At 40.7% G+C, this 24251-nt stretch overlaps 1 protein-coding gene across 6 annotated transcripts in view; it reads right to left on the bottom strand.

The window, feature by feature from the left end:
• Window positions 1–258: 258 nt before the first annotated feature.
• Window positions 259–24251, bottom strand: part of Arhgef6 (Rac/Cdc42 guanine nucleotide exchange factor 6) — a 133129-nt gene continuing 109136 nt past the window's right edge. For 3 of the 6 annotated variants that reach the window (XM_013078686.3, XM_013078689.3, XM_087202129.1), the window contains 13 exons: window positions 22803–22941; window positions 20613–20672; window positions 18452–18598; window positions 15383–15469; window positions 14516–14594; window positions 13344–13489; window positions 12150–12275; window positions 10553–10573; window positions 9294–9387; window positions 8163–8240; window positions 5688–5787; window positions 3792–3846; window positions 259–2639 (listed from right to left, as the gene is read on the bottom strand). In XM_013078686.3, coding sequence (XP_012934140.1) covers window positions 2499–2639; window positions 3792–3846; window positions 5688–5787; window positions 8163–8240; window positions 9294–9387; window positions 10553–10573; window positions 12150–12275; window positions 13344–13489; window positions 14516–14594; window positions 15383–15469; window positions 18452–18598; window positions 20613–20672; window positions 22803–22941 — 1273 coding nt within the window. In that variant the 3' untranslated portion in view covers window positions 259–2498. The remainder of the gene's footprint in view (window positions 2640–3791; window positions 3847–5687; window positions 5788–8162; window positions 8241–9293; window positions 9388–10552; window positions 10574–12149; window positions 12276–13343; window positions 13490–14515; window positions 14595–15382; window positions 15470–18451; window positions 18599–20612; window positions 20673–22802; window positions 22942–24251) is intronic. The other 3 variants (XM_087202127.1, XM_087202126.1, XM_087202128.1) reach the window with 3 other exon arrangements.

The raw sequence follows: 24251 nt of genomic DNA, 5'->3' as shown, positions 1-24251 counted from the left end.
ATAGCTAATAATTAATTTATTGGCTATTTCAACACAGATTTTAAATGTCTTCACCACAGAGGTATGGTGAATATTTGAGGTGAAGGATACTATAATTAGCCTAACTTGATCACACCCCAATGTATAAATGTACTGAAACTTCACACCACACCCCATAAATACATACTGTAATTACGAGTCAAGTAATACAAAAGGCAGCTTTTAAAAAATTAAAAAGAAATCTTTCCTCACACCAGCTACCAAAAAAGGAAACAAGACTTATTTTATAAAGCACTGTTTATTCTTATTCATTGAAAATGTCAATTTTAAAAGTTTTTAAAATAAAAACAAGTTAGAAAATTTAGGCTTGTGTAAGAAGGGATATGACAGAGAAGAAACTGAAAGGCCTCTAAGGGCAGCAATTTAATTACAGAGTAACAGGAACCCATTTACAGAGTATTGTAAACAACACAACTATGAGACACTGCTCTCGGATTAACATGGCTTCATTTCCTTTGAATTACTGTTTAGTGTGTAAGCGCGGACAGCACTCTGCAGAAGCTTCATTATCCAGAGTACCGAGGGCCTCTCATCAGGAAGGCCCAGTCTCCAAAACATGCATATGTACACATTACTTTAAAATAAAGATTTTTCAATATTTTAAGCGGTCAACTAAAGTATTTTGTAATCACAGAAGTGTTTCCTATAGATAGAGTATGCACATCTATTGTAAGCCATTGACTAATCACAGACAGGGCAGATGTGAACATCTAGGTAATTACTGTTGCTGTTTTTAATCTTTAGATGCAAGATGTCATAGCTGAACTCCTGTATTTAAAAACAGAATGACACCCATTCCTAGAAATCTTCATTCTTGAGCTTCCAGGAATGGCTGAGTGTTATTGGCTGAAGCTGCACTGCAGAAGAGTCCACTGTCGTCTGTGGACGCTGTGGTTTCTACTGTTCACCAAGCAAACAACAGCCCTGTACCATAAATCTAGGGAACCTTGAGACCTTCAGTACCAGAGAGAAAAAAGGCTCCTTGGCAAGCTGCAGGTCTCAAGTTTCAAGTTTGGTTTCTTAACAACATGTGCAAAACCAACACTTGCGGGTACCTATCAAACATATTTGGAGGACCACTTGCATCAGCCTCTTGGCCTGTTGCCTCTCTTTGTAATAATCTGCCCAGTCCAGTCAAATGCCCTCTGTCTTCAGGGGAGGTGGAGTGGGGTGCACTGCTCTATTCCAGAGCCCTGGGGCGACTTTGAGTTGTGCTAAATTTGGATGTCCACTGTTGGGTGACTCTCTTCTATACCTGCTTCCTCAGTTCTAACTTCTGGGATATTTACAAAGCTTATGCTTTGGTTCATTAAGCAACTTATATAAAAGATTTCCAAGTAATCAGCTTAGTAACCAGCACAGCTACTAGTGGAGCCCCTTCTTTCTGGTTATGCAAACTGGACCAACAGCATGTTTCTGCACACAATGCTTAGAGTCCTATTCAAAAGGGGCCGATGATTATTACAGCTTCTCATGGTGCACAGTATCTTCTCAATGCAGACTGTCTTGTAGGATGAAAGGTCACAGTTTGAATATGCAATGTAAAGTTAACTACTCACAGTCTAACTACATTTTTTAAAAAATAAGCACAACACATTAATACCTTTTTACACACCACTTGGTATGCTTGTTTGAAAGCACTGGGGAATAGAAGACTTACACACCAGGCAGAAAGCTAGGGAAGGAGACCTATCATGCACTGGGAAGAGCTGGTCAACTCTACTGCTGTAAGGAGGATTGCCCAATGCCAATGGGTTTGGTGTTGGCATGAATGACCACAACTTCTGTGCCACCGAGTTAAACGTACACCAGAATAGAAGGAATACAACTACTACAGTTTTCTTGGTCTTAGCGACAATATAAGGCAATAAGAAAAAAAAAAGTGTGATTGAAGGGTGGCATGTCACAGACTAGGGAAGGGCAGCTAGACTATTGGGCAATATGTTAGTCTTTTGCCTTCTCTGGTTAAAACTCAGGAAGCTTTACCTTCAGTAAATTAAGTAGCGAGGGATGCTGTACAGGAAAGTGTTCAAGGGAAAGTCAGGTTCATATCTAATATGCCATGGCCCACTGCCCTGAGATAGCAGCCAGGCCACCAAGTGTGACCCAATGGTAACAGCTATTGCAGAGGCACTGTCAAATGAAGGCCATCTGAAGAGCACTGAAGTCATCTGCCTGTGTTAGCTTTCCTTTTCTCATTGAATGGCGAATACTCTGAGGCCATGACTACCACCACCTCCTGCTTTTTCCCCTGTTGAAAAAATAAGCAACTAACCCATAACTAAAAAACAACAAATACCCAAGTAAACACATACACATTGTGGGGGGGGTGGGGGAGAGAGAGAGAGAGAGAGTCAAACACAAAACAAAAGCCAAACAAGTGAGAACTGAATCAAGTCATCCAGCCAGACATTTAAAGACACGCTGAAGGCACACTCTGCCCAGCTGCATAGTGGTGCTTATGGAAGAATCGAGGTCTTGCTACTGGATTCAGCTCGAATGCACTCATCTGTTTGCTTCAAAAGCCTTCGGACCAGCTTTTCCAGGTCCCTTCTTGACTTCAATTCTTCTTCCAAGCATTGCTTCATTCTTTTATTCTCCTGTGGTGGGAAAGACTCATTGGTTCCCGAGTAGACTGTACCTGTCCCAGGGCTCCTGCTGTTGTCCTCGAGCCATCCTTCACCTCTGACTACACTTTCCTTGCTTGAGCTCCACATCCTCAGCTTCTAAGACAAGGGAGCCCTTGGTGCTTCCTACCTCTCTCTGCCTAACCATTCACATTCTTCCTCCTGACAACCCAAGCATTCTCTGGGGTTGGCTGCCTGGTCCCCTTTTTCTTTCTTTCCTTTCCTTTTTCCCCTTTCTTCTTTCTTTTTTTCTTTCTTTCTTTCTTTTTTCACTTAGTGTCCCTTGTCTTTCAACCCAAGTGTCTACTAAGGGACCTCCCAAATATCTCTGATACTGACCTCATCTCCTAAGCATTAGACCCATAATCCCAAATTCCAGCTTGGTATTTCAAGCTGAGAGGTTACAAGTACCTTATATTAATTATGTCCTAAAGTGAACTCCTCAACTTTCCCCCAAACCTGCAAACTCTTTCTGTACTTTCTGATCTCCATGAGAGGCACCACAGTGTCAAACTAGATGCTCTAGGGGGAAAGCCTCATCTTTAACCCTTGTACTTTCTTAATCCCACCATCATGCCATAGTAACCCATATGTCCGAACTTCTCACTGTGGCTTCCTTCAGAGTCGCCCTTCGCCTTCACTGCCTCATTAACCTGCCTCAGTGCAGGACCTCATCATGCCTCGTCCTAGTTTTGCAACAATCTCCTGAGTGGTTTTCTTGTACCTGCTTTCTCCTTTCCTGCCCGCTCTCCCCCTTGTCAGCAGGAGCACCAGACCACATCTCCCGAGGGGTCCACAAACTGTGATTTATAGTTCTATGGTTACTTACACACCCTTGATCGACTTGCCTTTTCTTGGGTTCTCCTTTTAGACGTCAGGGAATGGAAAGTTATAACTAAGTTTGAGACCTATTGTAAACTGCCAAGTAGGAATATAAACAAGCCTCAGAAATTGAAACCTAAGGTCATGTGGTAAAATCAATAAAACCGACTTTGATGATACAAGGAAAATAAAAATCCCCACCACCACCTCAGTCTTGGACATTTCCTGACAGCATCTACCAGTGGGTGGCAAGGAAGACAGAGTGTTTCTTTATCTGAGAAAATGACTTTTATATTTTATTACCTGCTTCAGTTCCTTGACTTCATCCTTCAAGGCATAAACAGTATCGACAAGGCTCCTAGAACAGGAAGAGAAAGTCCAGAGATGAATGATTGTCACTGAAGTATTAAGTAATACTTAGCTCTATAAAAAAACAGGTCCTGGAAGCAATGGACTTCCTAGCAGTTCTAGTGCCGCATTATGGCGCCTCTCCTATACATCCTTCCTCCTTCCCTAATCACTTCCAGGTCCTATGACCAAAAAACAAGAGACCAGGCCCATAATAAAGGTTTTCTTTTTTGACCTGGAGGTATAATTGGCAAATAAAAATTGTATATATTTATGGTATATATAATGATGCTTTGATACATGTTTACACTGTGAAATGATGACCAAATCTAGCTAATTAACCCACACATCACCTGACAGTCACCATTTTTATGTGTGTCCCCAGTGAGAAGACTTACGACCTACTATCTTAGGAAATTCCATGTATACAAGATAGTATTATTAACTGTAGTCACCATGTTGTATTTAGGTCTCCCCAAAACTTATTCCATCTTGTGGAACTGAACTTTGCACCCTTTGACCAACATCTCCTCATTTCCTCTACCCCTTCCTAGTGTCCGGCAACCATAACCCTACTTTCTGCTTCTATAAGGTGAACTGTGTAAGATTCCTGTCCTGAGGTTTTGATTTCTGTAGCTTTAGCATTCCTGTAGCATTTCCATAGCATTCCTGCACTATGGCACTGCCCTTCTTACTAATGTGACCCTTCATGACCCTACGTGACTCAAAGTTAGGGCTTTCCTTCTGAAAGATCCCACAGATTGCCGCCCCTTAAAAGAGGATGAAGTGCCCTGACACAGTTGTGGAACAGTCTTTCTTCTCTACCCCTTTCCCTGGACAAGGAGTTTACAGATTCTGCACTTACTAGGTTTTCTAACCTTGGGGAACCAGTTTCTTCTCATCCTCTCTTGGTCTTAGTTTCTTCACACACAAAATGGGGTAATGCCACAGTCTTTAAAACCTTCTCAAGGTTGTGAAGGTTAACATATCTATAATAATAATAATTAGTATACCCGTCCTTATTCATTGCATGTTAGACTTTACACTTATTATATCTGATCACACAACAACTCTGAAAGAATTACTGTTATTCCCATTTACCAACGAAGGAAACAGACAGAGAGGGGTGCAGGGACTTGCCCTGGTCACACAGATAATGAGTAGCAGAATCGGGAGTTGAACCCAGCCTGCTCTCTCTGGCCCAGGTGCTTTACCATTTGGCAGTATCACTTCACACGCCAGATATAAAAGTACAATGGCGATGCCAAGCCCCTTCGAAATGTGCCACCCTATGCAAATTCAGGCCTGACTTCAGAAATGACTCACGTTTAGCCAAATAAATTATTTGGCTACTTTGTGTTGATTTCATGAGTGGTAAAGTATTAACCTGATTTCCTGCCTTTAGGTCACACTCACTACTGTGAAAGGAGGGTCAGAGATGTACAGGGTTTTCCCTGAACTTCAGTTCCCTCATCTGTAAAAGGGGTGAGAGTTGCACTACTCTCACTGGATTGCTGCAAGATTTTTAAATGAGGCAACCATGTGAGAGTCCAGCCCCTGACTCAATCCTGGCATCCCTCTGGCCAGGGAAACAGGTGCTCCGCTCCTCACTCCCAACCCATCAGAGCACTGGATTCACAGGGCTCTGAATAGTTATAGGAGACCTGGCTGGCCAGGTAGCAGCCAGCACGGGGAGCAGTCTAGAAGCTTCTGGCCATGTGCCTCTCCTTCCCTTCCTCCTCCCCTGTGTTAGGGAGGCAGCACTCCCAAGGCACCATGTCTCTGGAGGCCCTGCCAGCCTTTTTATGTAGTCCCTGACAAAGCAAGAAAAGTGTTGCCTACTAAACTCACTTTTCCTCGATGATAGTCTGGCCGTTGCTTCTAGTTTCTTCAATGATGAGTTTCTCTTCCTCGGGGAGTAAGACTTGTGGGACAGAATCTTTCCGAGCACCTACAAATGAGGGTTGCAAGAAGAGGACCATGGAGAGTTACTACTAAAGATTATCGATAGGTATTCGTTCCTTTCCACCATTGTGATAGCACAGTCTTTGTTCGTAGCGTGCTGCTACATTGCACACAGAAGGCAGACAATCCAACAGATACTGACTAGATCTTCCTTACAGGAGAAAATCTAAGTGGCCAAATGCATTATCTAATCCCTGGGGAGGTGTGTTTTGCATTCAGAGAAATCTGTGAAACACCTGTAACACATGCCCTCAACCAAGACCCCTGAACTTTCCTCCAGAGCAAAAGGCTGACCAGTGACCACTCGGTCCCTGAAAATCTCCAAAGAACAACGTGCCACGTTCCATGCTATGGTGCTCTGTGATTGTAGTAAAGACCAGTTTGACATTAGCACTGCTGGGGCCACAATATGCTCGAAGGGCTTCGGCAGCAGCATTCTGCTCCTCTGTCTCTTCACAGTCCTATGGGGGAAAGGAGGTCACTTGGGACTTTGGATCAAGAGCCAGTGTCCTCACTGCTCGCTATTCAGACTGACTCCAGGCTCTTGGACAGAGGAAATGGCAGAACAGACACCAGGCCTGACAAAACGGTTGTCCTGAACCTCCAACTTCCTGCTCACTCCCGATCCTTCCTCTCAGAACACAAATGCTTCAGCTCTGGTCTCCCTGAGTCACTGGCTTCATCTCTTCTAGGCCAAGCTCTTTCAGTGGTGTGTACACTCATTGCCTTCACCGACTGCTCCCCCCTTTCCTCAGGTGAGATGTGTCTCCATTGTCCCCAAGAACTAGCACACCATCCATGCTTAATCAACGTACAGAAGACTGACTGACTAAATGCAGCAAGAGCCAAGAGCATTCAGTTCTGGGGAAACAGGTCTTCCAGCTGGAGAGGGAGAGAGGAACACTGGGTGCTAAAAGGCCTGCCATGTGCCAAGTATGACTCAAGACTTCTCCCAGGTGGGAAAGGGAGGGGAGAGGCAGAATGTGCCTCTTCAGGCCAGAACACATGCCTGACCTTTGTCTCTGAGTAGATGGGTGGAGTCAATTGATGTGAAAAGAAATGGTGGGTGGGGAGAGGGCTGAGGTTAGCTTTGCATGGGGGATGTTACTTCTAGGGTCCCTTTGTCCCCACTCCTATCCTAGTTTTCATGATGAAACTCACCCTCGCTTTCCTTTCCTAACTCCTTGAAACTTGGTCTCTGAACTTGGCATGTCTGAAAGCACAGCCAGGTTTTATCTGTGAAGCAGAAAGTGTCCCCTCTTCACGGACAAATGTATTGACTTTCACAGTGAATGCCTTCCACATGAGAGACTTAGAGATGTGCTACTTTGAAAGAATATGTCAAAGAAGGCCACCTGGGAAGTCCTCTCTCATGCCATGTGACTGGCCAGGGGCAGTCCAAAGTGGAACATTATGGGGCATTCATTTTTATGTAGATGTGAAGACCTCACCTAAATTATCCTGAATATCTATGAGAATGAAAGACAAAAGATGTAATTCATGTGACCTAACTTTTAAAAAGTACAAGGGTGCACCAGAAAATATTATATCTGGCTTTCAGTTTATAACCTGAAAGTTGTTCAGGGTAATACCATCACCAGGTTGCTCCCTGATAGATTTTGTACATTTTGAACAGCCCCTGCTGTACAGCTACATTTCCAGAGTTTTAGGGCAACTATGAAACTTGTGTCTGGTGAGGCGTTGTTTGCTTAAATATGCAGCTGATCAAAGATAATAATTTTAACTTCCTTTCCAAATCTGCCTATAAGATGAGATTAGCATCAGTTCACAGACACAGGAACTCTCTGGGTTCTTTAATTCCTAACTAGTGCTGCTGAAGGTATCTATGTACTTTAAATGACTTAAAAATTTTTTTTCATTTGTATCACCTCCAATTTTTCCCCTCTTGCATTTCTCTCTCTCTCTCTCTCTCTCTCTCTCTCTCTCTCTCTCTCTCTCTCTCTCTCTCTCTCTCTCTCAAAAACAACAGTGGGTAAACAAACCTCGCGGTAGCCAAACCACCTTATCTGAAAGATGCAGTCCTGCGCTGCTCCCCTGCACCAAGTCACCTGCTCTCCACACCCTCCACCCCAAACTGCACTGTTTTTTTGCTTTTTTAAGAGGCAGTGAGCAGCAAAGAAGAAACACCATTCATCTCAGAGAGTACTCAGGGAGCTAGATCTTTTGCAAATGGGAAGGGGAAAGAGAGAAGGGGAATAAGAAGTAAAAAGAATGAAGATGTGTGGTGTACATGTGCCAACTCCCCATGATGAATGTAACCCTTATGCACTGCAAACATGTACCAATAAAATTTTGTTAAGTGAGAGAAAGTACTTTGGGGGAACCCACTTGAGCCATTACCTTGTTGAAAATTGGCGCTGGTGCAGTAGGCTTCAATCACCTTAAGAATTTGAGCATCCTCTTCCAGAGCAGCCGTACCTGTGGAGTTGAATTCACAATGACACAGCACACTGCACTGCAAGGGCTGGCTTTTCTGACCAGTATGTTTCTGAATGGCAGGAGAACGCTATCCAGCCCTCCTGAAGAAGAGTGGCAGCAACCCCACAGAGTCTGGGCAGCACTGAGGAATCTGCTCCTAAAGCTCAGGGCTCTCAATGTGCATGGGCGGCTCCTCTCACTCATCTTTTAGAGGCCTAAATCACAGCACTGGGCTTGGTGCTGACCTCAGCTGTCACCCAATACTTTCCTCAGCTCTAAATTTCAATATTCTCATTCTCTAGGAAGCTTTCTTCATTAACACCACCCATCTTTTCAACCAGCCAGCTCAGGCACTGAATGTCCTTCACCCCTCCTTCCCTCCCCAGCTCCTTCGTGAAATGCCCAGATGGCAGCACCCTGTTAGAAGGCTGATGTGCCCACTCAAATATGGGGTGGGGAAGGCTCATGCAGAAGCTGGAGTCCAGCAAAGATTGATCTAAATTAGATTTTAAACTGATACAGTCCTGCCACATCTTTGTAAGATATCACTTCCTCCTTCACATGTGTCCCAGGCACACTGTTCATGGCCTTAGAGGCACCTAGGTATATACTGATTGGCTGGCTGACTTTCCAATTTGACTCAAAATAAAGCCTTGTTTCTGGATACCAACAGGCTAATTCCCTTGGCTAACTAAGAATGTCACTCAGCATGAGACTTCTGTAGGATTTCAGTCTTCATGTTTATTTAGTCTATCTCTGTACAGGAAAATATCTCAAGCATCAGAAACTGAGGGAAAAATGTGTCCACAGCAAGTGGGCCTTTCTAGTGGAGTGCAACGTTCTATATCATGAAAATGGCACAGATGCTATCTGCCTAAGATGACAGGAAGTATAGCGGGAATCAGCTTACTGAAGATTCATAGAGGTGACCAAACCTTTCCATGCATTTTTATAACAGATGATGCTGAGAACAAATTGCTCTAATCATTTGCTTCCAAAATATTCTCATTTTAGTTCATCCATAAATAACTTTCAGAAAGTACAAACACATACTTTTCCTGATCACGTATTCCTCTTCTGATGGTTTTCTCTCAGTCTTTCTTTTGTGAAGAAACTTCTTCATTGTTTTGGGGCTTTTACTGGACTCCTATAAGGATAAAGGTTTCTTAATAAATTACAATTCTCCCCCAAGAACAAATCAAAATAGAGCAAATGAAATTAAACAGAATGCTTCTCAGCCCGACAGTCTAAGGAGTGCATCAAAATTTAACAGTATACATAATATAAACGACTCTGACAAACTCTACAAGGTTAAATAAAACAGAAGCAATGACACCTTCTGCTTAAGTGCCATGGGGATGTGAATAAGAAGAGAGTGTGTCTATTGAACACTAGGCAGATTCTCTAGGAGGCCAAAGGCCTTTAGGGGATCATCTGCAGGGAAAGTAATGCATGTTAACTCTTGAAATGCAAGAGTATTCCTAACTGGGTTGGTGTTTCTTACCAACATGGTTTTAAGGGAATTAAGGAACAACTGTTACCACTAATGTTTATCACTTTTCTAAGAGCTTCAAAACTATTTCAATGAGTTTTCCTAGGCAACAATCCCATGCAGAACAATATAATTTTCATTTATCAAATGGAAAAATTAAGGAAGAGAGACTAAGTAATTTTCTTAAAGTCTGAGAGCAGAGCCAAATGAAGGATTTCCTGATAAATATTTTGGTGTCAGGAGTAACATATCTACAGCCAAGTTTAACTATATATGTATAAAGTCATATTTAATTAGTAGATAACAGAGGTGGGAATTGCTGATTTTCTTTTGTCATATGAAAAAAGTTGAAAAGAAATGCTTCTTGTCAATATCCAAGTGAACAGATTAGAATCTTACACTTAGGGGGAAAACCCTCATGATTATTTTATCCTAATCTTCCATGATGCACAGATAATAATTACTACCTTAAAATATATGAAACAAAGACTTTCTCTTATTTAGCCACAGTGATCTACTTAGACTGGAAAACAGATATGAGAAACTCATATGTGACAAAAAGAACAGGACAAAAACTGCATTTAAAAAAACAGGAAAGTGGGTACTTTTAAGGCATTACATATAAGATGACATCTTTGTATGTATCTCACATAAGCCTACTTTTTGAAGAAAGTACTTACATGTCAGAATTGCATCTTCATATTTTAGCCATCAATTATAACAAAGGACAATACAAGCATGAGGGAAAGCTTCATTCATCAAAGGTTACAGCACAACATTATGATGTCACTGTAAGCCAAAGATATTGTTCTACCCTTACCTTTAAGATATAAGACATCCTCTAAAATGAATATGTAAAGAAAGAGAAGATAAGCGTGAGAGGTCGATGGTTATAATGATCAAATCCATTTATCAATAATTCTAAAACAACATTTGAAATGTTAGTGTTATCATAAATTACACAGAGAGAATATCATCACATTTCCCACATTAGTTTCAGATGCAATATCATCATGCAAAAGTCCAAAGAATACAGTTCTGTGCAGAACAATAAATGCTGAAAATAACTGAAATACACACTACATAGTAAGAATATATTAATAATTCTCTTCCCCCAGCAGAAACAAAGTGATCATGCCTTAGTTTTAATAGATTAGTTATGTGAGGGATGAAGTCAACTTTACCCTTCAAAGCTCACCTTAATTTGAATTTAGTAACTGACAATTACAAAATATCCATAATCAAAAAGGAGACTTAGATAACTATGAAAGGCGCTCCTACTTTAAGTAATCAAAGAAGAAATTGGATGATTGAAGGAATTGCAGATCAATTTCCAAAGCAAATCTTAGGACAGTTTCCTGGCCAAATTCGGAATACAGGTACACAATAAAGATTCAGCTCAAGCACTATGTCTCCTATCATGCCAAGTTGAAAAAGGTCAAAAAAATCCTCTAGTGTCCAGATATTACTCTATTTTTCTTCACTAAGAGCTGTAGGCAACAATTAATTGAAGCGGGAACATGGTGGTTTAAATTGAAACACACTCAAAATCGAGCTACATCTGCATCATTCAGTGAAACACACATTTGATATAGAATGTGTATAAGCTGCCTTTGCATCATAATTCTAAGGCTCATCTTATAACTGTCACAAACTCATTCTTCACTCAACAAACCCTATTTAAAGAACAGTTATTAACAAATGAGCATCTTTTCTGAAATCTGAAACAATTAGGAACAGGTCCGAGGAGGAAAACTGAGTGGATGAAAAAGGTAACATTCTACACAGTTATGGAAGCTAGTGACTCCATTTCTTGACTTCAACTTTGAGGAAAAAAAAAAAAACACAACAGCCTCGAAATCCCCACACTACCCAAATATCAGCTGCCCTCTAAAGTTGGTGCTGAAAAGCTTCTCTTTAAGAGGATATTCCTTTCATTAACTTATTTTCCCTTTCCTACTACAGCAAATACCACTTTCACAGTTTGGACTCAGCACTTGGTCCCATAGCACTTTATTGATTTGGTTTAATAGATCAAAATGCTCCAAAACGCAGAACTGGGTCTATTTAGTTGGAAATTCAACTCCAAATGAAGTAGCTCTGGTTTAAGGGGTGTGTGTGTGGTTAATTAATTTAAGAATGATCAGAATCCGGTAAGGTAAAGCAGAGATGCTTCAAGAGGAGGCTAGGGAAACTCAGGCAGTGTACATAAACCCTGTAGATATTTGACAAATATTTGTAGACGGACAAGGAGAAATGGAAATGTAGGAGACAAAAATATCACTGAGTCTAGCAATTCAAGATTGACTGACAACTATCATCTATCATAAATTCTAGCACATTTTCACAGGACGATTTGCAATAAACTACCCAATTGGCTTGTCAGAAGCATGTTATACCATATGAAGCAAAATTACCTCTTTATAACCTAGTGCTGCTGATGGTCTAAGTGGAGGTGCAGGTCGTAGACAACTTAAACTCCACGGTTTTATAATTTGAGGAGGCTCCAAGGGTCCTCGGGGCTGTCCGGTAGAGCTAAAAGACTGGGAAAATGTCTGATGAGATCTTGGCAATCTGCCATCTGAACCCGACCTTGCGCCACACCGGCAGAGGACAACAATAGCATCATTGGATCAACAAAGCCAGCCATAGAAAGGGAAAGATGGAAAAACGAGTTGCCAGTTTGAGGACTGGCACTTCCCACGCAAGATGAGAACATCGTTAAGGAAAGGCACCGAAACTGATTCAACATTCCTTGACACTTGTTCTCATTGTCTCCACCCCTCTCCCACCCTCTCTCTCCTTCAATTTCATTAAAGTCAGACTTTTTTCTCCTCTGTAGCGGAGGAAAGTGGAGTAATAGGTAACACTTGAGTTCAGCGATGTGTTTGGCACTCTACTAGGTGCGTAAATAGGATATTTCATCAGAACAGCCTACAACATAGACTCGGCACAGTGACATAACTCACTAGTAATTGGCAAAGACAAGATACGAACCCAGACTGATGCCAAAGCCCATATCCTACCACAACATACAGCACTCAAAACAGGGATTTGGGCATCACAGGTTTGAGTGTTAGACAGCACAGCACATCTTCCATGTCACCCAACAAGTACAGTAAAATCTCATCAATTCAAATTGCCTGAGTTCTAAGTCAGTCATAACTCGGAAGCAGGCAGGACTACAGGTTCACAACTGGAAGAAGTTACTAAGCAAATGCGATGGCATGAGTGAGGTTACATGGAGATGTTTAGGTACTTAGGGAAGTAAGCTATTTGTTTGGATAGCACATTATTAATATGAGAATAACCGCTGCTAAGTAAGTCTTATTTACCACTGAAACATTTAGCAGGACTTCTGGTTAGAGACACTTGGCTAGCAGTTAGTTGGAATATATGAATACTGTCAAACAAAATTGGACACTTCTAAGTCACACTTTATTAATCTGGACAAGCCTCAGAATGAGAAATTAGAATTAGTGAGGTTTAACTGTACTTCAAAATCTACAAATACAGACTCCCTAGAGACAAAGGGCAAGCTCGCTGCTTCTTGTAAGATTTAGCAGGCAAGATCTGACAAAATCCCTGGTCAGAACAAAAGGTCTACTTACGGAATGAGCACTACACGATGATGATGATGTTTTGGATAATGAACTGCAAGACGCAGGTCCCCTGGTCAGTCTGCTCAGCTGCTCCAACCATTCCTGGAAGTCCTGGTTGTTATTGCAATGGACCACAACTCTCTCTACTATGTTACCTGTGCCAGTGGTTACAAATATTTGAAAAAACACAAGAAGAACCTTGAGCTTGTCTCATTCATAAGCACACTTCACATAAGTAGGATTTGGGTGTCTATTTTCAGGGGTCTTCATACCTAAGGGATAGCCCTTTCAAACTTCTGTATTAGGAACAGATATGCTGTGATAATAAAGCAAATAAATATTCATGTCTGATTTATAAAAATAAACATCCTTGATTTCTACTGTTTACAGACTCTCAGAAATAGTTTTAAAAACCTCACCATAAAATGACGTACAATCTAAAAGTGTAAGCACATAGTGCATCTACCTCATAGTCTAAAATGGGAATATTGTTCTAGTTCTTCCAATATCAAAGTTGAAAAAAGATCCAACTAAGACTGGTTGCAATCTCTGGGAAAATGCCTAACCTTAGGCTATTTATTGTGAAAGAAGGGTACCAGTAAGGCCAGGGCCCATGAACACAGTCTTAACCGCAGTGCTAAATGAGTGCAAAAAGTACTGCCATTACATGGAAATCATACTGGCCTTAAAAAGAGCTAAAAGGCCAAACTATCAAGGAGCATTATCAAGACCTGACATTTTGTTCAATTTGTGAAGAAAGCCCCATGGCTTTTCAACACTTTTTAGGATGGAACCAAATCTCACTAATTCATAGGCTGATGTTAAGATCTCTGATAGAAGACCGCATCTTTGGCTCCTCTGCCGCCAGGGAATAGATGACAGAGGCAAAGAAAATTACATTTACATCAATCCATTTTGTTATTCCTTCACGCTCACAAGTAGCTCTCACGCAAGAGAAGATTGCAACTAATGGCAAAGCGGAGGCTTTTAAACAACCAGAAAACTTCTCTGTTCTAGCACCATATCCTAGTTATCCCAGGAAATGGAATATACTTTGCCATGTCCATGTAAAACTTGCTCATGGGCTATATAATCGAAAATAATAGCATTTATTTATTTAAACTCCACTTTATTCCAAAAAGGATTTGAAGTGCCTACATGAAAAGGAGACAATTGCCTACCTGTGATTTCAAATGTACAGTCGTTCCCTTCAATTTCATCTAATCTAGTCACCACCATTCCTGCTATTGGTATTTTTCCCTACCAGAAAAAAAAAGAACATTCCCATTAATTTGTGGTTATACCTATGTATTTCTCTTAGATTTTCTGACGCTCTCGGGAATCATTGTTAAATAATGGCTAGACATATTTCTCCAGTCTGTCAATAGATAATGTTTCCCTGTTCTAAATTTTAATCAGACAAGAAAACAGGGAGGAAATATGGGTTGTCTTTGCCTAACACATCCTAAACCATCAGATCAAGATTTACAAAACAGTTTATTTTTCTAATGTATTTTCACATGAATCAATAAACAAAGTAAAAGCTCAAATTTTATGAAAATTAGTGATGACCAGGCCAGGGTATGCCAGGCAGTAATAACTTATACTCTATATCTTAGGAACAGACCAAAGGAAAGTTAATTTTCTAAGGAGTTTAATGACATGTTTCTTCGAAACCCGAATCATGTGATATGATTGTAATAAGACAATCATAGAAGCAGGTGCCAGCTTTGCATTTTCTCAGCAATAATGATACGGTCCTATAAAATGCTGCTGCTTACTTAGCCATTCAGAGACTTAAATTTCTCTTTATATATTCAAAACCTAGCTCATAACCAGAGCAGTGAATATGCAGGACAAACTCATTGTTGTAACACAAAGGACTTTGATCTAAGGAATATCTGTTCTTATAAGCTGTTTAATTACAAGGAAGGGTCAAAACATTCACCTTTGCTGGCCTCAGCTTTTAGTGCCATAGTAGAGCTGTTATATCTGCATGGGGACCTACTTTTGAGTCCTGTTATTTGTTTCATATGAAATCGACTAACCTGATAGATAAAGCCACTCATCCGAGGGCTTGCAGATAACATTATCAAGACATTTGAAAACAGCAGAAGGTATCGTTCCTCTTTTTCCTGAAGTAGAATAAAAAATATCAAATGAAGAATAATTTTGTGAAGAATTTCTGGAATCACTGCTTTATAACACAGATCTTACCGAACCAACTGAGGTATTAATGGTGATTTTTTTTTAAGCTATACAACTTAGAGCACAAAACTAATTGAATTTGTAACATAAACCCACAATATTTTTCTCCTTCCTATACATAACAGTTAAACACAAACAGACAGGCTTGTTTGTGAAGTCTGTAAGCCTGAGAAGTCACACAGTTTATGTAGCCAGTGTGCTGTGCTAGCCCTGGGCACAAAATAAGTCTCTTAGTTCACAAAAAAATGTATAATTTTACTTGAAAAGTGGCAAAATGAAGCAGTTGTCAAGTGGTAGGAAATTTATTATGTTCTAATGTATATGTTAAATTTTTTCATAATGTTATTTTAATAATTAAGAATAAGATAATTATTATATTCATGCAAAACAAAGAAGTGAATACATTTAACATTTTCTGTGATAGGAGAATATTATTCAGTCATAAAGGATGAAATTATGTCATTTCCAATAAATGGATGGAACCTCAGACCATGTTAAGTGGAATAAGTCAGATATAAACAGTTAAATATTGGATGGTTTCTCCTATATGAGAAACCTAGAAAATAATTAAATAAAAGAGTAAAATAAGGGAGAGATTGTAGGAAACAAACAGGCACCTTTTTGGTGCTGGAGAAGGGTTCAGGAGGAGGGGGAAGCAGGAGGACACAGAGTGGGAATAAGGGAATCAAAAACGATCAAAACCACATGTGTACCAATTTCTCAATATGAATGTAATCATTATGTATTATAAGCACACACTCATTTAAAAATGTGTGTGGTTGTGTGTGAGTGTGTGTGTGTGGTGCTGGGGGTTAGATGAAGAGCCTTGAGCATACTAAGCACACATTCTTCCATTAATCTATACTCCCAGCCCAATTTCATGGCTTTTTTGATTGACACATAATAATGATACCTATCTATAGGGCACAAGGTCACATTTCTATTCATGTATATGTGTAATGATCCAATCAGCATAATGAGCATGACCACCATCTATTTGTTTATGGTGAGCACATTCAAAATCTTCCAGCTCTTTTGAGATACACGTTGCATTAGCGCTAACTACATCTTACAGAAGGAACTTTAACACCTGGGGGCTGCTCTGGATCCCTTAAATAGACACGCAGTTAGTAGATGAAAAACTGCACTTGGCTTCCATGCTCAGATCTCATGCAGGCGGCTCCATCCTGGCTCCTTCCTCCCGTTTGAGAGGAATGGCTGTTTGGATAAGTGCTCTGCACTCTGAAATCTTGCTTTTGCCTAGTTTTCTTCTACAGACATCTCCCTTCCTCCTTCCTCCAGCAGCACCTCCTGTTTTACCAGCATTTCCTCTTTTGCCTTTAACCTATGTACATCTGCTGTCCCAAAAGGCCTTGCTTGCCCCATGTGGTTCCTTATAGATAATTTCACATTTCTTGACATTTTATTGCCAAATTACTAGCTGCCTTCATTTTCTCCCCATTGATCCTTCCCTAGCTGCAATCCTCACCTCTCTCCCAAAGTCATCAATAACTGCCTTCTAGCAACATGCAACGGGTTCTTCTTGGTCCTCACGCTCCTTGACCTATGAACCTTCTGCAGCACTCAGCTCGCTGACCACTTTCAAGTGCTCCTCCAGGAATTTCCAGGACACCACAATCCCTCAATTCTTTGCTACCATCCTATTTGTCTCTCTTTTTTTTCTGGCCCTGATTCCTCTCCTTTCACCCAAGGGGTTTATCCCAAAGATATGAATGACTAATCGTTAGACTCGCTGCATTAACATTCCCCAGGGTGTGTGCATTTCTAATGAGCTTGCTTCTTAACCCAAAGTAATGAATCTCTGCCAGAGGCATGTCAGGGACTATAGGAAGATGGTTTGGGAGAGGAAGACAATTCTAACACCCGATAAATCATACCAGGTGACATAATCAACCTTTATCCCCTACCCTGGCTCCTTCCTAAAATAAATAATCCATCTTCAGCCCCCTGCTTCTCCTTGGATATTTACTTCCTAGGAAGGCGCATCTTTCAGCAACATCTCAATCTCTGACCTTTCACCCACATTTCCATACCACTTTAACTGTGACCTATGAGACATTTCCACCTGGCTATCTACAGTCCCTTGAAAGTTAACAGCTCAAAAATGGCATGTGTCACCTCCTGGAGCCCACAGGCCACCCCTTCCTGTTGACTTTCCCATCTAAATGTGCCCCACAGATGCCCTCCATTACTCTGTCACCTCCATGCCTGGGGCACTTCTCACTTCCCATGCTAGCTGCCCTTTCTGGTTCTAGTCTCTCCCCACCTGACACATACAGTTGTCGGAATAGGTGTCATGATTCTCAACTGCTTATTGTTCTTTCACTGTTCCCCCATCATCTTCTGTGTCAGTCTGAACTCCTCTAGCCTGATGTCTAAGGTTCCTCCTAACCCAATTCAATCTTTTCTTTCACATGCCCAAAATGCTTCCTCTGATCCCAACAGTCAAGTTTCTTTACTGTGCTACAGAGAAAAAAACCACACCCTTGTTCTCCTGAGATGGAAATGACATCTTCTTCATGCTCCCCTTCACTTTCTGTGGCCCTCTTCCTCCTCAGTCCTATCACTGTAAAGTCCACTTGTTCTCTCCCTTCTCTGTGTCTCTATAGACACTACTACTGAGGCTGTGCAGCTGAACACTGAATTCCTGTTTTGGTTTCCACACGAGGCTTGTGTTTAATTTGTTTTTAATGAGCTCTTTGAGAGTGGGGGTTATGGCTTATTCTTTCTCCCTGTCTCCCACAGCATCTACCATAGTGTTGGACAAAGAAAAGGTGTTCGGTTTCTGACTTGAATGCTCAAGCACTTGACCTTGATGAATGGGCAAAAAGAGGAAGGAAAAAATATGAAAGATGGAAGAAACAATGTTAAGATTTGAAACGCCTTACCTCACATGTTCCATACTGCACCATTACTTGTGACATAAAGATCACATTTCCCAAGGTTTTAATATCCTCCCCTTCCCATGCCTGAATAGGTTCGGAAAGTATCTGCAACTCCAGCTGTTTTCTCTTTCTCAGATCTTGGCACTGACCCTACAAGACCCAAAGGAAACATAATGAAATAGGAGTGCTTATGAAACAGACCTGTGCAGGTTCTGAGACCTAAAACAAGATCAAAGTAAGGTATGTGTTTAACTCTCAGATTCCCACTGAGTTTCCCTATTGCTCACCCTGATTCCCATGACCAGACCCTATCCTGACAGACAAAAGGATCCACTACTCTCCATTTCTAGTCCACGTCCTTCAAGGCTGTGTAAGAAAGAGCTCTTTTTCATTTTACCAAAGCATCAAGATAAAATGATAGAAAGGGTTTGTTTCTCCCTGTCTGTAAGGAATCTTGGAAGACAGGCTGCCGACTCACATCACACAGAGCCAAGGGCAATTTGGAACACTCAGATGTGCCAGTCAGTGTCCTTCCCTCGCCTCCCTTCCCTTTGTCTATCCTCGGGTAAATAGGGGTTTACTTGCAAAGTAATTTCATTTTTCCAACATATGCTCATTTTCCAATAAGGTAAGTACCCTAACAATTACAAAACCCAAAAAGGGAGAAAAAAAAACTTCAAGAGTTATGAAAAAAGAAACTGGCAAAAAGAATATAACTTCTTCCTTTATGCCACAGTGAATCAAACTGAGCTTACAATGAAACATATGCGCTACCCTTTACTTTGTTTAGGGAGTAACAGTAGATTGCTATAAAAATACTAAATTAATTTTTTATTCCTAAAATGATTGGAAAAAAAGAGAAAACTGAATCTATGACACTAAACTGAAAATTCAAACCAAGGAACAATTTAGTTTGCCAATATTATGTGAGGTGGGAACACTATATATATTTTAAGTCTCTGCTTCAGAAAGTGTGAAGTTCTCTCAGAGTAATTTAACAGCATTCATTCCAAATTGAATACAAAAGTAAGCATATGGTTAGTCATGTTACTGTCTCCAAATGAATGTAATGTCATAGTATTTTGGAAGTGCTTTTTGTATAAAATCTCTGCTGCTTCATTCAGTTAAATGGAGGTCTGGAGAAATAAATTCATTATATAGATATTTTAAGCACAAATAAGTGGGAATAAATATACTTCAATCATCAAAGCAAGTTTTACAACATGATCAGAAATGTAGTTTTTAAGAGGCATTTTAAATTCCATTTACCTAGTAAAAATAAAAGAGACACAAATCATAATAAATGCCATGGGTTTTAGTGGACTGCTCTATTAGGTCGAGCCATCTAAATCTGCCAGTATTTGCCTGTTTGGGCTCACAACAGCAGTCATTTTAACCTAACCCTTACTCTTGTCTTCAACTTACTGTTTAACCATAGACACATCAGTTGCTGGTCTTTTAACAGCATAAAAATGAGGAGATGGTGAATGCTGCATCACAACCTTACAGTAAGGATCAATAACTAAGCACTGATCCAAGTCGCTGAGGAAGCAACAGAAATGTCAAAAAGGGAGCTAAACTTAATCCATCACCCCAAAATAAAGTTTTACTTCCTTCTAAAATGGCAGCAAGTGGTTTTACATCAGTGAGTTCAAGAAGACATAATAACCATGATACTCGAGATGTAAGATTACAGATAGCTTTGGCAGCAATCTATATAAAGCAATTGTATTTTGGTTATGTCTTTTTTTTTCCTTTTGTAAAGGATTTCTTTTTCATATGCAAAGAATAAACTCACGTCTTGACATACATAGTTGAATCCAGTATTGATGCCAATCAGTGAATGACGAGTTACACAGACACAGGGTAAGCAACGGGGGTAAAGATAAAGAGACAAAAGGAAACCCCCCACCTACACATCAATGCTTAATGTGGCCGAGACTTCAAGTGTGATTGCTTTATACCCTCAGCCTGGCAACCTTTCATAGTTAAGCATGATTTTTGGAGGACAAAATGAAATGAAGCAATCACAGCCATGCTGTCATGAAAGCTTATCGTTTCCATTCTAAAGACCTTTGCATAAGGAAAGATACATTACACACAAATCACTCTTTCGTGAACAAAGTACTACACAAAATAGTGATAGTTTTAGGACATCACCTACCATGAGAGTTTTGAATGCTATGATTGCTTTCAGAATATCTTGATGATCTGGATGAGTATCCTGTCAAAGGAATACATTTGAAAACAATATTAGAGGAGAATGGATTATCAGTTGCCAGGGGCTAGGGGTGGAGAAATGTGTGCCCACAAAAGGATAACAAGAGAGAATTTGGGGCATGATGGAATTGTTTTGTATCTCAATTGTGGTGGTGATAACATGAAACTATACCTGTGTTAAAACCCACAGAGCTGTGAACCGAAAGGAAATTTCTTAATCACCTAATAATTAGAGGTACTGAGATTCCAAATGTGGGTCTATTTTTTAATCCTTAAATTATCACACTATTGACTTTTAAGACAGTTGGTGATACATCATAGTAGCAACATTGTAGGTAGGGTTATTGAAAGAAGAGTTCTCGTTTCCATTTTTCTGTTGTACTTTGATAATAACTATTTAATAGTAAATATAGTGATTAACTATTTGGAGGGACATGATTAGGTCACGTAGTACACCTAATATGGGGTGTACATGTAGTACACCTATACAGGGTTATAGGGGCACCGTTTGGGGGGCATGTGCAACTATGCTGGAGAAAAGAGAAAACCAAATCTCCTGCTCAACCACTCTTGGGTGAGCAAATGTACAATTGAGCAGACTAGGAGTCTGTCCCAAGCCAAGATTAGTATTGCCCATGCAAAGTAAGTTAGCATTCCTTTACAGTCAAATTTATCCCTACCAAAATCAGCTGACAACTGAGAGTTTCAGCTTCTATTCCACTACTATCAGCCATCATGCCACACAACCAGAAATCTGGAGAAAGCATCTTAGCTAGTGGTGAACTAGCATGAAGGGGGTGGATTATCTGATGGTGGGAATGGAAAGTAACCAAGGACAGTGCAACCAATTGGAGGCAGGGCTGGAAACAAACTCCACTACAAGGAAGGCTGAGATATAGGACCGAGGTGTGCAGAGCATCTATTGCCTGGGGTTTTTTTCTTCCCCAGATTGAATGCACACTTGTACTTCAGCACTGAGAAGTAACAGAAACTGAGGCCACGAGTTTCTGGATTTTCGTGATAAGCAAGGAGGGGCAAACCTCAAACGGTTCAACAAATTGGTTTAGCTTATGGAAAGGCATCCACAGGTCAACATCTTCCAGGGCCCTAACTGAAATTTCATTCCGGCAGGCTTTGCTCACCCGCTCCCCACTGCCTCCAGCTCTGGGGCAGGTCAAATACCCTGAGAATGTGGTTTTGCTCAGAGTGCATGCTTTTCTACCCTTACAAACGCTGACAAGCCTGGCAGCGTGCACCCTTTTTCTTTAAAGATAATCAACCCTTTTAAACCTCAAAACCTTTCCCCAGACACAGGAAGAGCAACTAGGGTAAACGCAGCCTCCCCCAGTGGGCCCTCCTCTCGCACCCACATCTCCATACCCCACGCACAATAGCAAAAGGATGGCTCAGGGAGCCATCCCTGCTGACTGGCTTTTAATCATAAGAGGATTTAGGTTCTTGGTGAAAAAATTCAATTATCAGGCCTCATTGCAAATCTTAATATTTAAAAAAAGACTATACTGCCAACTACAACTGTTGCAAGTAAGCTGTAAATTCATAAAACAAAAATGTGAGGGGACATTGATATGTAGAGAGATACACTGACATTGGATCTATTTATTAATCTTAAGGGATACCAGAATCTTTCATTGTAATCCAGCATCAGAAAGCCGAACAATCAGTGTTCAAGAGATAAATATTTGTGTGTACAGTGAATACGTTCTTCATATTTTCTAATGTCAATTTGCTTTACCTCTCACAATAAAATTGGTTAACATAGCAGAACAACAGAGATTTCTAAAGGTCTAACTTTGACTAAACCACCATCTCATTTCATCTAGATGAAAGTGCAAACGAAAACCTAAGTCAACAAGTAAACATAGACTTGAGGGAAGCAACACAACTGAGGCTTGGAACAGAAGAGCAGAAATGATCATGAATATTTGATAGGAAAGAAGGGAGATCCTGTTTTGTTGCATAAAGAGAGAAACTAAAAGCTTGGAAAGAGGGATGATCAGAAGCCAGGACATTTTCTGGATCCTTAGCAAGGCTTGCTTGGAGGCAGATTGGCTTCTCCCCCAAGAGCAGAGACCCAGACTTGGTACGAGAGGTTGAAAAACTTGCCTTCCCTTACCTCCATATGCCGTTCCAGTTCTTGCAAGAGAGTAACATACTTTTCCAGTCGCATGAATGGTTTGCTGAGACTGGTGGTTAAAATGAGGATACCTGGGCTGGATGCACCTTGATTTTCCATAAACTGTTCCAGATCATCACTAGCAAAAGAGTGAATGGTTTTGTTAGTGCTGAATATCCCATGTAAAAAATTATCAACCTAACCTTATTTTATGGTACCATTTACAATACAAAACCAAGTAAAAATCTGGTTCACTGGTCCAAATGGTGTTTAATTTATCCCAACTCTATTCAACCAGCCTTTACTCAGCACTCCTTGGGCATCAGCCCTGCACCCAGTATCCATGATCCCTGTGGTCATTTACTCATTTGACACTTACTGATTAAGCATCTAGTAAGTGGCAGGCTCTGTCCTCTGATGGAGATATAGCAGTGAACAAAAGAAAAATTCTCCCCTTAAGGATCCTGCACTCAGGAGGAGGATGTGTACAGTCTACCAGATGACATAACCTAGGGTTTAAAAATCTATTTTCTTAATGTCATCAATATTCTACTTATTTTCTGGTCATATGGTAAGGTTTGGACCTCACCAAGCTCTCACTTATAATTATCTACATTAAAGCTGTTCCTTCAGGTAACAGCATGTTCTCATGCTTAAACACAAAGTCATTTGGCCTAAGATCTAAATTCAGTGCCGCAGGCTACCTGAATAGTTCCAGAGGGCAACAACTTAGGAAAAGTTCTAAGAGTTGGTGAACCATGTTCTATAATGTCTAATTCTCAGTTGCTGTTTTCTCTGCCCTTTAGCGCTCTTGCAAATTGTCTTTTCTCCACCAACAGGAGTGTTGAGTCCTCAAGGTCATTTTAACATACATTTAAGCAAAATATAATTCGAGAAAAAATCCTAATACCTAACTGACAACATATTTTGAAACTTTTGTTTACTTCCTTGACTCCTTGACCTTCTTGGTTGCTCAAATATATCCAACGAGTCCCAAGTCTCCCTGGATTTGTTTATTCCTCTCGACTCTTCTGCTGCTACCCAAGTCCAAGTCTTCAATGCATCCCATCCTGCTCACTTCAATAGGTCAACTGGTCTACTGGCTTCCAGACTCTCTTGCCTGCTAACTGGCCTGCAGACCACCACTTTATTTCAATCGCTTTCTTACTAAAACTTTTGAATGCTTCCAAAGTCAAGTCTTAACTCTTTAGACTCCTACTGACCTCCTCACCCTTTCTCTCCACTCCCCAGCAGGAAAACCCTACTGAAAAGTGACCTCCTTATTCTTTCAAGAGCATATCTTGTACAGTGGTTCCCAACTGTGGTGTGTTGCCACGGGTTGTGAAGTGTGTTCAAAGAAACTCGCTATTGGTAATCAAGTACTGGGGGTGGGGAATAGAGTGCAATGCAGGTGATCTCCTTAGTAATAAACACACACTGTCCTTGGGC

The sequence above is a fragment of the Heterocephalus glaber genome, unplaced genomic scaffold, assembly GCF_053883595.1.
Source record: "Heterocephalus glaber isolate CG9 unplaced genomic scaffold, H.glaber_assembly_v1.0 deba00001764, whole genome shotgun sequence".
NCBI classification, from domain to species: Eukaryota; Metazoa; Chordata; class Mammalia; order Rodentia; family Bathyergidae; genus Heterocephalus; species Heterocephalus glaber.
The sequence above is the reverse complement of the archived record's forward strand: the minus strand, read 5'-3'. Positions and strand labels throughout refer to the sequence as shown.